The 15,723-nt window shown below is 51.1% G+C and overlaps 1 protein-coding gene across 17 annotated transcripts in view; it reads left to right on the forward strand.

Moving 5' to 3' along the window:
- Positions 1-15,723, forward strand: part of RIN2 (Ras and Rab interactor 2) — a 248,850-nt gene that overhangs the window by 198,744 nt on the left and 34,383 nt on the right. For all 17 annotated transcript variants that reach the window (XM_070052128.2, XM_051845339.3, XM_051845346.3 and 14 more), the window contains 3 exons: positions 1,338-1,530; positions 6,224-6,335; positions 12,910-12,982. In XM_070052128.2, the coding sequence (XP_069908229.1) occupies positions 1,338-1,530; positions 6,224-6,335; positions 12,910-12,982 (378 nt within the window). The remainder of the gene's footprint in view (positions 1-1,337; positions 1,531-6,223; positions 6,336-12,909; positions 12,983-15,723) is intronic.

The raw sequence follows: 15,723 nt of genomic DNA on the forward strand, positions 1-15,723 counted from the left end.
GTGTCAATCTGAAGCCAGGAGCCTCTTCCAGGTCTCCCACATAGGTGCAGAGGCCCAAGCACTTGGGCCATCTTCTACTGCCTTCCCAGGCCATAGCAGAGAGCTGGATCGGAAGTGGAGCAGCCAGGTCTCGAACTGGTGCCCATATGGGATACTGGCACTGCAGTCAGCATCATTACCCACTATACCATAGCACCAGCACTATACCAGCACCAGTCCCGGCTCTTATGTTGATACGAAATTATGAGTAGTGCAGTCCCATTCCACTGTAAGGTTATATTATAAATACTATTACTTAATAGAAATGCATGGATTTGTGAGAAGAGATAAAACCCAATCATTTGCTAGAAAATGAACATGTGTGCATGAGTATATCATGCCCTTGGCGGTAGACGCTGTTGAGCGTGAGGACGTCTTAGCTGCCATTTATGGAACTCAGCGTTTTGAGTTCTGTCCTTAAAATCAAACTCTTTATGCCAAGAAGACAAACCGAATTTAGGATACTTAGGCTCTTTTGAAAATAGTGTTAGAAATAGGAGGTCTAGTCTGGGGAATGTAAATTACTCTCTTTAATATTTGGGATACAGAACGAAATCAACATGTCTGCCTCCAACCTGTCTGCAGTCCAGAAGGGAAAACAGCTCAGGCAGTGATCACTAGAGGGCGCCCATCTGTGTAGGCCTCCCAGGGGTGGGGAACCTTTTGTCTACTAAGGGCCACTGGGATATTTGTATCTTTCATGGGTCATGCAAAATTATCAACTTGAAAATTAGCCTGCTGTACATTGATTGCATTTCTGAGGGTTTTTTCTTTTTTTTTTTTTTTTGCTTTGTTTGTCTAAAAGTTTATTTGATTATTTGAAAGACAGAGTTACCTAGAGAAAGGGAGAGACAGAAACAGACAGACAGATCTTCCAGCTACTGGTTCATTCCCCAAATGTCTGCAACAGCTGGTGCTGAGCCCAGCCAAAGCCAGGAGCCTGGAACTCCAGCCAAGTCTCCCACATGGATGACAGGAGCCTCAGCTCTTAGGTTATCTTCCGCTGCTTTTCCAGGCACATTAGCAGGAAGCTGGATCAGAAGTGGAGCAGCTGGGACTTGAACAGGCAGTCACATGGGCAGATGGTGTCACAGGCAGCCGCTTAACCCACTGCACCACAACGCTGGCCCCTAATTTACTGAATTTCTAGTCCCTGCTGAGGTTGCCTTGGCAGGCCAAGGCCAATTGATTTTTGTGCAGGCCAGACGTTCCCTACCCCTGGTGGCCCATGAGCTTGTTAGGGGCGCTGTCCTGTTTAGGCAAGGATCGCATTTGACCCCTGTCATTCTTTCTCCTAGCATGGTAAGACACAAGGATGATGGCTACCCCGAGGAAAAGGCCATGAAGACCTGTCCCCGGGACTCTGGCTATGACAGCCTCTCCAACAGGCTCAGCATCCTCGACCGGCTTCTCCACACCCACCCCATCTGGTTGCAGCTGAGTCTGAGCGAGGAGGAGGCGGCAGGCGTCCTGCAGTCCCAGCCTCCGGGGGTAAGACTCAGAACCTCGGGAGACCGGGTGAGGCGGGCAGAGCTACTGCTGCTGCCTGGAAGAGAAACACTTGGTGTGAATTCCAGAAAGCGTTTTCCTAGCTTGTAGGGAGCATGGCTCCTCGTGTGGATCTGGATTGCAATGCAGGAAACATACAGAGGCGGCTCCTGGAAACTTTCTGTCTTCATCTACTCTCTTACCGTGGGAGGCACACGACTCAGCAGGGAGCCAGGGTCATCTGGGTCATATGGAGGACCCCTGGCTGGGAGCCCTGGGCCTGGCCTGATTTGGGGGTCCTTGGTTGCCTCATCGCTCTATTTTCATTCTGGGCCTGGAATGTTCCAGAACCCACTCATCCAACACGAGACCCAACCTTCAAAAGTTCTATGCCCGTGACGTATCTTGGCTGCTGCTGTCATCTTTTTTGCTTGACCTTCCTCAGTGGCTTTCCACACGTTAAGAGTCTGAGTTGGTTCTCTTCACCTATGTCTGTCCAAGACCACTGTCACATCAAGCCTTCTTACAGAGACTCCTTAAATCATTCAGTGATTGGCATAGCCTATATGGTACTATTGTAGGTATGTCCAATACGGTAGCCTCATGCCATATGTAGCTATTTAAATTTGTGTCCATTGAAGTCAATGAGACATTCAGTTCCTCAATTGCACAACTCTCATTTTTTATTTTGGATCACTCAAGAATGTGGAACGTTTCCATTGATATAGAACACGCTGTTGACAGCATACAATGTCTGCTTCTGAACAAATGAAAAATACAACAAACCCCAGGTAAAATAAGAGTTAAAACAACAGATATAGAAACTGAGAAATAAACGGGGAGACAAAGAGGGAACTCTATCAGTAGCTAGTTGAGTAGTGTCGTAACAGTTGGAAGCAAAACTAAATTTTTGAGTTTCCTCTCAGCCACAGCCTGGCTGTTTTCACTTTTTTACTTACAAGTGAATCTTTCTTTACTTCTCAGTCTCTCAAAACCAGAGATAGGCGGGACTAAGAAAGCACTCTGTTGTTCAGTGGTCAGGATGATGGGCACCGTGTTGGATCATCGCTGCAGAGAATTTCTCGGCCAGCACGCAGGATCCTTGCTAGAGTTGCCGGTCTGCAGGATCAGGAGCCCCCTTCTGTGTGGCCCCGTTTGTGCCGGTGGAGTTGTTTGCTCTTGCATTTCTGCCAGAAATTCTGCAGAAGGAAGTTGCCATGTTGCTAGGCAACAGTTCCCCTCCCTGTGGCTCCCTGTCCTGGGCTAGGACCATGTCCCTTCCCACTGAAACCTACCTTGCGTTCACTCCATCAGCCTACCTGATGCTTGGACTCAGTTTACCTGGCGAGGTCAGCCAGGCTGAGGCACAGGGCAAGGACAGGGAGCGCCATGGACCGGGAGAAGCGCGATGATGACCAGAAGGAAAAGCGGTGAGAGGGGTGAAGAAAAAGGATTGGGAAGACTCGCCCTTTGGCGTGAGTGAAGAGGGCCTCTGGACAGCCTAGGACAGGGGTCCACACATGTTTCTGGACAGAGTCTGTGTGTCAGTGTTTTAGGCTCTGCAGGTCATATGGTCTCTGTCACACCCACTCAGCCATGGAGTACGTACAGATGCATGAACGTGGCTGTGTTCCCATGGGACTGGACTCACAAAGACAGGGAGCAGAGTGGATTTGGTGTGCAGGCCAGACTTGGCCGACCCCTGGTGTAAGGCTGCAGACCCTGAGGAAGTGAGGCCCAGAGCTGCATCCTCCAAGGCGCAGGGAGATCCCCACTGCACAGGGGAACCGTTCTGCCCCTGCTCTGACCACAGGCTGCCTCTCAGCAGTGCTGTGGCCTCCTGCTCATGGGGATCCTATGTAGGAAGCATCTGGTGCAGTTTTAGGGTGTCCCAGAGACATCGACACCCCAGCCCCACCCCCCAGAAAGAGTTGCTATTGGCTCAAGTCCCTGGGTTCTGGGAGAAGAGAGAGCTCAAAGGTACACCTATCTCATTCTTCACCAGACACACAATTCCTATACCAGCCCCACACTTCCTGTTTTAGAAGCTGTTCACTAGACATGAGGGAAGAAGCAAAGACTGGGTAGAAAAATGGAAAGCTCTAGAAAGGCAGGGGAGGGAAAAGAAAGGCTTACAAATGTAGAGGAAAGAGAAGTCGATAAAGCAACAGGACAGGATAGGAACCTTGGAGAAGGAGCATATGCCACAGAAGAGAGCCAGGACTCAGTCTGTTCCCCCGACACTGGAGACACCCGGGAGTGCCACTCACTCTGTTGACCAGATCGGCGCAGCCTCCTGCTGTTGGGCAGTGCACAGCCTGCACAGTAGTGCATGGCTGGCAGACTCACGTCTGCTGTGATGGAGACAGAGCAGAGTCCTGCGAGCAGCACTGGCACTGGTAGGGGGCTGTTTGAGGCACCTGTGTGAAGACAAGATCAGGATCTGGAGGGGGCTGTTGGGTAGAAAGCAGATCAGGAGTGCACAGACAGCCTTGGGGCTGACGGAGGTATGCCTTGGAGGACACCTCTGCACCTGCCAAGTGGAACAGCCATTTGTGAGCTCCAGGGGATGGTTGCCATGGTGTCTGCTGTTGCCGTATCATCTCATCTCCCCAGAGAACCTGGAAATCAATGGAGTTTTTGTTTCCATTGAATGTTTACGTTTTTTAAGAAAAAAAATTTTTTAAGATTTATTGTTATTTTTTTGAGAGGCAGAGTTACAAAGAGATACAGAGAGAGAGGTCCTCCATCAGCTGGTTCACTCCCCAATGGCTGCCTGGGCTAGGGCTGGGCCAGACCAAAGCCAGGAGCCAGAAGCTTCTTCCCAGTGTCCCACATAGGTGCAGGGCCCAAGGCCTTGGGTCATCTTCCACTGCTTTCCCAAGTGCATTAGCAAGGGAGCTGGTTGGAAGCGGTGAAGCCAGGACTCAAACCAGCAGCCATATGAGATGCCGGTGTTACCAGCAGCAGCTTTACCTGCTATGCCACAATGCTGGCCCCAAGATAACATTTTTAATTTGCCTTATAGGTGCCCGCACTATGATGTAATAGGTAAAAGCTGCCACCTGCAGTGCCAGCATCCCATATGGGCACTGGTTCAAGTCCCGGCTGCTCCACTTCCCATCCAGTGCTCTGCCATGGCCTAGGAAAGCAGTAAAAAATGGCCCAAGTCTTTGAGCCCCTTAAAAAATTTTTTTTAAGATTCATTTTTCTTTTTTTTTTTTTTTTTTTTTTGACAGGCAGAGTGGACAGTGAGAGAGAGAGACAGAGAGAAAGGTCTTCCTTTGCCGTTGGTTCACCCTCCAATGGCCTCATTTTTCTTTATTTGAGAGGCAGAGTTACAGAGAGAGAGAGAGAGGTTTTCCATCCATTGGTTCACTCCCCAAATGGCCACAATGGCTGGAGCTAGGCTGTTCTGAAACCAGGAGCTTCTTCCAGGTCTCCCACATGGGCGCAGGGGTCCAAGGACTTGGGCCATCTTCCACTGCTTTCCCAGGCCATGGCAGAGAGCTGGATCGGAAGTGGAGCAGCCAGGACTCGAACCGGCACCCATATGGGATACCAGCACTGCAGGCAGATGCCTAACCTGTGCCACAGCACTGTCCCCCTCACCTGCCCCCAGTATATCATTCTTAACAATTTGCTTGACAAAGATTTTAAGCAAAATTTGACAAAACACTATATTTGCAGCAAAACTAATATATGAAGTCATTTCTTTTTTTTTAATTGGTTTTTTTTTTTTTTTTTTGACTGGCAGAGTGGACAGTGAGAGAGAGAAACAGAGAGAAAGGTCTTCCTTTTCTGTTGGTTCACCCCCCATTGGCCACTGCGGCCAGCACACTGTGGCCGTCGCACCATGCTGATCTGAAGCCAGGAGCCTGGTCTCCCATGGGGTGCAGGACCCAAGCACTTGGGCCATCCTCCATTGCACTCCCGGGCCACAGCAGAGAGCTGGACTGGAAGCGGAGCAACTGGGACAGAATCCGGCGCCCAGACCGGGACTAGAGCCCGGGGTCCTGGCGCCGTAGGCAGAGGGTTAGCCTATTGAGCCGCAGCACCAGCCAATTGTTTTTTCTTTTTTAGTTTTAGCTCCCACATCTGAGAGAGAACTTGCAGGACTGCTGTTTCCATGTCCAGCTTACTTCGTTCAGCATGATGTCTTCCAGAGGGAACCATGTTGATACAAATGATAGAAAGAAATTCATGTCTTACTATGAAACAAAAAACACTGAAACCACTTCTGCCTGTGTACTATTGGCAGCAAATTCAAATTCCTGTTTTAAATAAACCTAAGAGCCCCATCAGTGACCTCTGCCTTCCCCACCTGTGGGTTATGCTGTGGCACCTGTGTTTAGAATTCAGTTCTCACCAGCCAGGATGCCTGTGTGAGAATTCCACACACTGAGTAGAATTCCAGCAGTGAGACAGTCAGCAGGCTGACCATGCCCATGCAGGCCAGGGGCAGTTCTCAGCCCCCGGAGAAGCTTCTAGCAAAGGGGAAGTAGCATGCTTCTGAAGCCAGCTAACAAAGGTGCCTGGATCGCTCACCTAGCATCTCCTTTCTCTGCAGTGGAGTCCTGGATTGAGCCGTGCAACACGAGTTTCATTCTTGGGCACCAGGTGGGAGGGAAACGGCGTACTCAGATTCCAGCCTTCCAGATGTTTCCTAAGCTTGACGTTCTCTTCCCTCCACTAGATCTTCCTGGTCCGCAAATCCACCAAGATGCAGAAGAAAGTCCTTTCCCTCCGCCTGCCCTGTGAATTCGGAGCTCCCTTCAAGGAGTTTGCCATAAAGGAAAGCACGTACAGTAAGTGCGCGTTGCCTGGTTAGGCCCAGGTTGATGGATGGGAGGGGCTCAGGTCTCCTGATGGAATGGAAGTGCAAGGAACCCGGGCTTTGAGATTGACAGGTAGAGGTCTGAGCCGTGGCACGGGCTGCTACCCGAGCAGCCTCAGTTTTCCCATCTGCATGATGGGGTGGTGGTAACCTCTGAGTTGGTACAGGTACATCAAACAGCCTGTGTATAAAACGTGTAGCTTGCTGCATGGCACCTGGCAGGGCCCTGGTGGAGCCTGCTTGCTTGTCCCCTGTAGGGCGCAGTGGGGTGTGGATCTGGGTCCTGGGTTTCAGGGAAGGCGGCAGCCACAGAACCTTGTCGAGGATCTAATGCTGAAGTGTGTGCCTGCATATCGTCGGGCGTGAATCACCCTGAGCGGGCGTGCTCCTGCCAGGCGGTCACCGTGCCGTCTGCCGTGAAACACAGCTCATCAGAGGCCGGGCGCGGCCCTTTGGAAAAATAACTGCTGAAGCTTGAGGGAAGAGCTGGGCGTGAATTTTCTTCTTGCTGTCCCTTGCCTGCTGCTGTGGGCTCATTGCTCACTGGTGATGTGAGTGTCAGGAGGTCCCATTTGCTTTTATTCAAGATGGATTGATTTGTTTGAAAGGCACAGTTACAGAGAGAGAGAGAGGGAGGGGAGAGAGAGAGAGAGATCTTCCCATCACTGGTTCACTCCCCAAATGGCTGCAATGGCCAGAGCTGTGTCAGGCTGAAGCCAGGAGCTTCCCATGCAGGTGCAGGGGCTCAAGGACTTAGGCCATCTTCTGCTGCTTTCCCAGGCCATTAGCATGGAGCTGGACTGGAAGAGGGGCAGCCGAGACTCAAACCAGCACCCGTATAGGATGCGAGTGCTGCAGCGGAGGCTTAGCTCAGTATGCCACAGCTCCAGCCCAGCTCCATTTTCAATGGGAAAGGGGACAGCCAGTTCTGATGTGCTGCCAGCCCCTGAGAACGGGGCGGGAGATGGCTCTGCCTGCCCAGGAGGCATCCGTTCAGATCCCAGAGGCCAAGGCCGAGAAGGAGGGTTGCAAAGCAGAGCTGAACCAGGATTCCCACTGCCCCACACCGCAGTTCCTGCAAGGTGAAAAAAACCGCAGGTGTTTGAAGGGCACTAAAGGTCAGTGGACTGGCGGAGGTGAGATTATCCTCGGCCCTGAGCCACATGACCTTTAGCTGAGGGTGTAGGACACATTCCTGGCAGAAGTCAAGCCTGCTGGCCTCTGTGTGATTGGCCTCAGGTTCAAGTGCAAATCCGCAGGGTCACAGATGCTGGGGAGACATTTCCCTACTGGAAGGGCCCCAAGAAATAGGACCCGGCAGGTCACGGAAATACATGCGGGAACCCATGCTGTGGCGTATTGGGTAAAGCCGCCGCCTGCAGTGTCAGCATCCCATATGGGTGCCAGTTCGAGTCCCGGCTGCTCCACTACCAAACCAGTTCTGCTGTGACCTGTGAAAGCAGTGGCAGATGGCCCAAGTCCTTGGGCCCCTGCACCTGCGTGGGAGATGCACAAGAAGCTCCTGGCTCCTGATTTTGGATCGACACAGCACCAGCCATTGTGGCTAATTGGGGAGTGAACCAGCAGACGGAAGACCTTTCTCTCTCTTTCTCTCTCTGCCTCTCCTTCTCTCTGTGTGTAATTCTGACTTTCAAATAAATAAATAAATCTTTAAAAGTAAAAACAGTAAAGAAAATACATGTGGAGATAACCAGCCCTGCATTTCAGACCCACCATTCTAACAAAAAGGAATTTAAATTAAATGAGTTAATGAAGTGATTCTCAGTTGTCTTTTGAAAGTCTAATAGCCAAGAAGAAATAACTTTTTAAGATATATATTTATTATACATATATGTGTATGTATGTATTTATTTTCTGACTTGAAAGGCAGAGTGACAGAGAGAAAGAGAGATCCTCCACCCATTGATTCTCTCCCCAAATGCCCACACCAGCCAGGGTTGGGCCAGGCCCAAGTCAGGAACCTGGAACTCATCTGGGTCTCCCCTGTGGGTGGCAGGGGCCCAAGCTTGTGAGCCGCCACCCTGCTGCCTCCCAGGGTGCATTAGCAGGAAGCTGGATCGGAAGCAGAAGAGCCGGGACTTGCACCAGCACTCTGATGCAGGATGTGTGTGCCCCAAGCGACAGCTGAACCCAGCAAATCACAATACCCGCCCCCTGTTGGAGGCCCCTGGGATATTTAAGACATCATTCAAGACATCATTCGCAGGCCGTCAAAATGATCCACTTACACATCAGCCTGCTCGAGATTTGCTGAATTTCAAGTCCCACCTGCCGTGGCCTTAGCAGGAGCAGACCGAAGGATTCTTGCAGGCCTTCTGTGGCCTGCAGGCTAGGTGTTCCCCACCCCCCACCCCCACTTAACTGGCTTTTAAATCCCATCTAAGACCCTAGTTGACTGCCATGAGTTGGCCTGGAAGCCGCCTCCTTTTCATAGCCAGTGTTTGTGAAAGCTTCCTGGTTGTTCATTGAGGTCCTTGTGGTGGGAGGGACCCTAGTCACGTCCCTAAGCCCCTCCAGGTGGCTTTACATGATCGGACAAGCTGATTGCAGCAAAGCTCTTTTTTTTTTTTTTTTTTTTTTTTTTTGACAGGCAGAGTGGACAGTGAGAGAGAGAGACAGAGAGAAAGGGACAGAGAGAAAGGTCTTCCTTTGCCGTTTGTTCACCCTCCAATGGCCGCCACGGCCAGCGCGCTGCGGCTGGTGCACCGCGCTGATCTGAAGGCAGGAGCCAGGTGCTTCTCCTGGTCTCCCATGGGGTTCAGGGCCCAAGCACCTGGGCCATCCTCCACTGCACTCCCTGGCCACAGCAGAGAGCTGGCCTGGAAGAAGGGCAACCGGGACAGAATCCGACGCCCCAACCGGGACTAGAACCTGGTGTGCCGGCGCCGCAAGGCGGAGGATTAGCCTACTGAGCCGTGGCACCGGCCCGCAGCAAAGCTCTTAACGAGTCACCTCAGGCCTGTGTCCCACTGTGTGGGCCCCTTCACACCCACTCATAAGGGTGGAAGAAAGGCTTGCTATGAAAGCAGGTGTTTTTTCATAACTTCTGAACAATGTGGTTTGATAATAAATACTACCTCCTGTTTGTGTACAGTATTTTCCTGTAAATGATTTCATTTTTTAAAAAATATTTTAAAAATTTATTTGAAAGAGTCACAGAGAGAGGTAGAGACAGAGAGAGAGGTCTTCGATCTGCTGGTTCACTCCACAAATGGCCGCAATGACTGCAGCTGAGCCAATCCGAAACCAGGAGCCAGGAACAACTTCCGGGCCTCCCACAAGGGTGCAGGGGCCCAAGTACTTGGGCCATCTTCTACTGTTTTCTTAGGTGCATGAGCAGGGAGCTGGGTCAGAAGTGGAGCATCCGGGACTTGAGCCAGTGCCCATATGGGATGCTGATGTCCCAGGCCAGGCCTTTAACCCACTATGTCACAGCGCAGGCCCTAAATGATTTCATTTTTAAAAATTTCAAATCTCACTGCCACCCTTGTGGAAGACAGAGAAAGGACTATTGTCCAATTTACAGATGAGAAAACTGAGGCTTAGAGAAGTTAGCCTACCCTAAGTCAGCTACACAATAAGTTATAGTGCACGTGAATGAGTATCATTTCTGTTTATTTGCACATGCATGGGGGTACTTTAAAAGTTCCTGGGAGGGAGCCGGCGCTGTGGAATAGTAAGTAAAGCCACTCTCTGCAATGCTGGAATCTCATATGGATGCTGGCTCGAGTCCCAGCTGCTCCACTTCCAATCTAGCTCCTGCTAATGTGCCTGGGAAAGCAATAGAAGATGGCCCAAATCCTTGGGCCCCTGCACCCATGTGGGAGACCCGGAAGATGCTCCTGGCTGCTGGCTTTGAATTGGCTCAGCTGTGGCCATTGTGGCCATTTGGAGAGTGAACCAGTGGCTGGAAGTGGATGGAAGACCTCTCTGCTTCTGCCTCTGCTTCTGCCTTTCAAATCAATAAATAAATCTTTTAAAAAGGAAAGTTCCTGAGAAAATGGAATTAAAGTCATGAGTTTATTTTGGTATCAAAGTATTTTTGAAATTCATGTACACTTTTTTCATAGTGTGCATTTTCCATGTACTATGATTAAAAAAAAAAACTTTTGCTCCAAAACATTATTGGCACAAGAATAAGCTCACATTTTTTTAAAAAAAATATTGACTTATTTTCACTTTATTTGAAAGGCAGAGAGACAGAGAAATCAATAGAGAGAGATCTTTCCTCCACTGGTTCACTCCCCAAAGGCCTGCAACACCCAGTGTTAGACCCTCTGAGTGAGGATGCTAACATGTCGAGAGGCACACCCCAAAGACTCAGAGTCCAGAGCAGCTGATGCAAAAGCAAGAGGATTTATTCAGTGTCTGCGCAGACGGGCCTCCTGAACTCGGGATCCAGAGAGCGCCCCCAGCACAGAGCCACACGGTTTATATACCCGCATCGACCAATCAGAAGCACTATAGTGTCTATGCACACAGCAGTCCAATCCGTGAGCTGATCATGTGAAGGGCATGCGTCTTCTGTCCAATCAGCTACGGGATCACATGGGAGGCATGCACACAGCAGTCCAATCCGTGAGCTGATCATGTGAAAGGCATGCGTCTTCTATCCAATCACATGGGAGGCATGCACCTCGTCGCCATTTTGTTGTTTACTTCTTTAGTAGTTCCTTTCCCTGTCAGCATCATCTTGTTCACCCTGAGGGGGGATGACTTCTCGCTCCCTTCGTTCCCCTGGAGGGAGAGCAGCGTCCCCCTTCCCACACCGTTATTTGAGTATTAGGAGGCATACAAACTGCGTTAGGTCTTAGCACAGCCAGGCACAAGTGTCGCAGCTAGCTAAGCATAGGGTCCCTTATTTTTATAGCTGCACCTAATGTTAGCTTTGGGGGAAAAGTTTAGGGCTATAATTTTTTAAACTTTAATTTTATTTGGGGCAAAGGTGACTTCTTATTTTTAATAGTGTTAGCTTAAGTCACTCCATCTTGGTTTGATTTTTAAGGTTCTTCACCAGGGCTGGGCCAGGCTGAAACCGGGAGTCCTGAACGCCATCCAGGTCTCCCTCGTGGGTGTCAGGAGCCCAGGTACTTGAGCCTTCAGCTGCTGCCTCCTAGGAGGCTCGTGAGCAGGAAGCTGGATCAGAAGCAGAGCAGACAGGACTGGACCAGACTCTCAGATATGGGGTGTGGACACCCTAAGCAGTGACTTAGCTGCTGTGCCAAATACCCACCTCAAACATGCAATTTTTCAAATATTTTATTTATTTGAAAGGCAGAGTAACAGAGAGAGAGAGAGAGATATCGATCTTCCATCTTCTGGTTCACGTCCCAAATGGCTGTAACAGTGGGGCAGGATGAGACTGAAGCCAGGAGCCTGGAACTCCATCCAGGTCTCCCATGGGTATGTCAGGGGCCCAAGTGCTTGAGCCATCATCCGCCGCTTTCCCAGGCACGTCAGCAGGAAGCTGAATCAGAAGCAGCGCAGTGGGGACTAGAACTGGGGGCTCTAATACAAGATGCTGGGCAAGCGGTGGCTTAACCCAGTGTACCACAGCGACTGCCCCAACTCATGCTTTTCATTCCATTTCCCATGAACCTTCTGAAGTTTGCCGTGTGTGTGTGTGAGAGAGAGAGAATATGTATAGAGACAAGGATGTGTTTTGGGGTACTATGGAAATACTAAATAAGCAAAATAGTACAGAACAAGCAAAATAAACGAGGGTATGGATTATTTGAAAAGGGAAGAAAATGCATTGGTTTTGGAGGAATGACTGAGTGGCATTTTGGCCAAGGTGACACAGGGTTGGTGGCAAACAGGTGACTATTTGAAGTCAGCCCTGACTGCTTCCCCGTTTGGAAGGCACACGGAAGGGAGGCCATCTTGTCAGGTGCACCTGCTCTGTTAGGAAACTTGTGCACGGGGTTGGCCTCGGGAGGGAGGAAGGGATACTCCATATGAATGGGTTTAGAGTCTTTCTGATGGGAACTGAACCAGAAGCTGGTTTATGGGGGCTTTCTGTGCCTTTACCAGAGTGGGGCATGGGGAAGGGGCTCATAAAAAAAAAAAGTGTGTGTGACCCAGGAGACCCATGTCCTAAGAGGGTCTGGGGTCAAGGTCAAGGCTAGTGGCTGGCCACGGTTCTTGCCCAGGCCCTGTCATGTGCTCATCACTCCAGCCAGACTGGCCCATTGCCCCTGCCCCAACTTTGGGCTCTGAACTTAAAAAAAAAAAAAATGCATAGTAAACAAATAGTTGTGCAAGAGGAGTCTGTGCTGGTGTGTTTACCAAGTGCTGGAGCATGTGCCGCGCGTGAGTCAGGGGTGAGCTCCCGGGCCCTGGGACTGTATACCGATGGCTCCTGGCTGTCAGGCATCCCCTCCCCCTCCCCCTCCCCTTCCTCCTCCTCCTCTTCTTCCTCCTCCTCCTCCTCACAGCTGGTTCTGATAAGCAGCAGAGGACACTTCCTTCCCCAAGACGCACTCCGGGCACTCAGCTGGTTTCCAAAAATCTCTCTTTTCTAGCCTTTTCCCTGGAAGGCTCAGGAATCAGTTTTGCAGATTTATTCCGGCTCATTGCCTTCTACTGCATCAGCAGGTAAGGCCTCTTGGTCTCCGGGATCGTGGGGTGCGAGGTCATCAGCCTGAGGTTGCTTCCTGAAAGCGGGGAGGAGGGATCTGGGCGGTGGCCCCAGCCCTGGGATGTCAGTGGAAGGGGCAGCCATTTAAATCGCAGGTTCCCCATGACTCCTCCAGATGTAAATTCTCATGAGCAGGATGAGAGCAAGAGTACTCTGAGGTAGGAAACACACACACACACACCCACACACCCCCCCACACACACACCAAGATGGATGATACAAGCCACGAACATTGAAAAGTCCCTAACAGTGTTTCTGAAAACTCTCCACCAAATGGAACTCATTCTTCAAACGTGGAACGCAGAAATCCAGCACTGAAGACGAACAGGACCGGCAGGCTGGGTTACTCCTGTCCCTTTCCTAGCCTAGCCCCAGGTCAGGGTGTTAGCCAGTGTCAGGAGTGGGGGAGGGAGATGTAGAAGGCTTCTCTCCTTTGCTGTTGTTTTTCTTTTCCTCCTGGCCATACTGTTTTCCCAGTCTAGTGTGCTCTCCGGGATTAGGAAACGAGGGGCATTCTCTGCAGCTGTTTGGGGGCAGACAAAGCTCAATCGGGCCTCATTTTTAAAAATCTGGTCACCCATTGTGGCTGCTGACAGAGGGAAACGTGAGACCACAGGGATCACTTCTCACAGCCTGGCTCCCGCTTGGGCTGCTGCTTGTAACTCAGACTTGCCAAATTGTATTCTAATTAGGATTAGCTTACTTCTCCAAGGCTCGGTTGGATGTTCACCACACCTTTGGCCAGGGCCCCAGGGCGGGCATAGATCACCTGGCCTTCGGGAGGGCTTCAGGCTGCCCCCAGGCTGTGCAGCAAACAGCCTGGAGGCACTGTGGAGAGGGAACTCCGGCACTGCCCACCAGCAGGAAGCGAAGAAGAGCTTTAGCTCAGCTGCAATGGGGCCTGTGCACTGGGGAGGACTTCCCAAGGGGGTGCCACCTGCATGGGTTGGCTTGGGCGGGGTCCCTCCAGGTGCCCCAAGAGACCTGAGTGGTCCAGACTACAGCCTCCAGCCGCAGCGCCCTCTGGCCCATATGCTCAAAGGAGCCACAGCTGGTCTTGTGTGCAGCTAACCGGGTCATGGGGGTATGTTCCATGCTAACATTCAGCCGGAGGTGAGGTCGGCTGATGTGTGCTCATTGGTCGTTGTGCTGTGGTTGGGTCAGATCCGGCACCCCCACTGAACAATATTTGGAAGCAGCATAAGACAGCTAGCCATCTTTGTGTTTATAAAAGTGTGGAAACCTGCCACCCAGGGCTGTCAGAGGGTAAGGCGAAGCATGATGCCAACGTAAAAGCCCTTAGAAATCCCCGAATTGCCATTTTGCAGTGAGGGAGGCCAGAGATGGCTTTGCCCACTTTGCTTTTTTCAGCAGGTGAAGGCACCTGATGGTTCTCAATGAATGCTGCTCACCTGTGTTCTTGGGGCTCTGTAGTTGACGCAGTCGCACCCCGATATCTGAAATCTTTCAGTACCTCATCCTATGGAAACCAAGGAAGGGACTGGGTGAGCACATGGCAAGTGTCCAGGGTGCACTGAACCAGGGGCCGCTTGGTTCAGCAAGCACAGAATTTGCCCCAGTAGGAAGGCTGGTTGAAAAGTACAGTCTCGACTGTGAACCTTGACCACCAACGCCTGGCAGCTGTGCGTCGGCTTGGGGTCATCAACGTAGGAGAGGGAGAGAGAGACAGAGAGAGAGGGAACTGCCGGGACCCCTTGGGATCTTGTTTAAATGCAGAATTCCATTCTGGGGACCTAGCACCCCGAGATGCCGCATTTGCAGCAAGCTCCCAGTAGGCAGGCTGAGACTGCCGGTCCTCGGACTGCACCGTGAGTGCAGAGGGCATAGAGGAAGACAGTGGTGGCAGGGTCTTCTATCTCCCTACACACTGTGGTTTCTAGTCGTCATGGCAACCCTGTAAACCAGGACCAGGAAGGCACCCAGGCTGGGACAGAGGGAGGCACTGGCACACATGCACTCAATCCATCAGTAGCAGATACGAGATTTGGCCCAGGGCCGGCCGTGATACCAGAGCCTGTGCGTGGGTTTCCCACTGTACTATACAGCTGCACAGACCCTGAGCTCCCACACACCTGCGTCCCAACCCCCACTTCACCTCCCCGAGCTCCGAGAGGCTGTGCCGGGGACCTGCCTATCTGTGTGGCCATCTGTGCCTGATCCACACAGCAGGGAACACCACAGCTCCCCCAACCCCTGGGGTTGTGTACATGGGGCAGTGCAGTAATAATTAGTCAGTGTTAGTCTCCTCCCTCCCAGAAATGCAACCTATGGGACATGATTTTGAAAAGTAAATCCGGGCTGTGTGTGCACTTAAACTGTCGGGTGAAACATTTCTCTCTGCAAGGGGGTGAAACCTTTGGAACTGGAGCTCTGTGCTTTAGCAGGGCATAAGACAGACAGAACTGTCCGTGTGTGTGTGTGTGTGTGTGTGTGTGTGTGTGTGTGTAGATGTTGCAATGCACCCTGGCTGGCACAGGAAGATAGCACTCACACACAACACTTAATTTTCTGGTAAATGAAAGCCTTGAAACATCCATTAACAAATGACAGGTGTAGCTTCCTGTCATACGCCATTAAGAAAAACTCGCACTGGTCAGGTGATGTTGAAGCTGCAGGTACGGCATTGAGCAAGGCTGAAACTTCAACAGAGGCTGGTTTTGTTTATGTGACTTCCCCT

The sequence above is a fragment of the Oryctolagus cuniculus genome, chromosome 11 (genome assembly GCF_051225735.1).
Source record: "Oryctolagus cuniculus isolate XC-2025 breed Fujian yellow rabbit chromosome 11, ASM5122573v1, whole genome shotgun sequence".
NCBI classification, from domain to species: Eukaryota; Metazoa; Chordata; class Mammalia; order Lagomorpha; family Leporidae; genus Oryctolagus; species Oryctolagus cuniculus.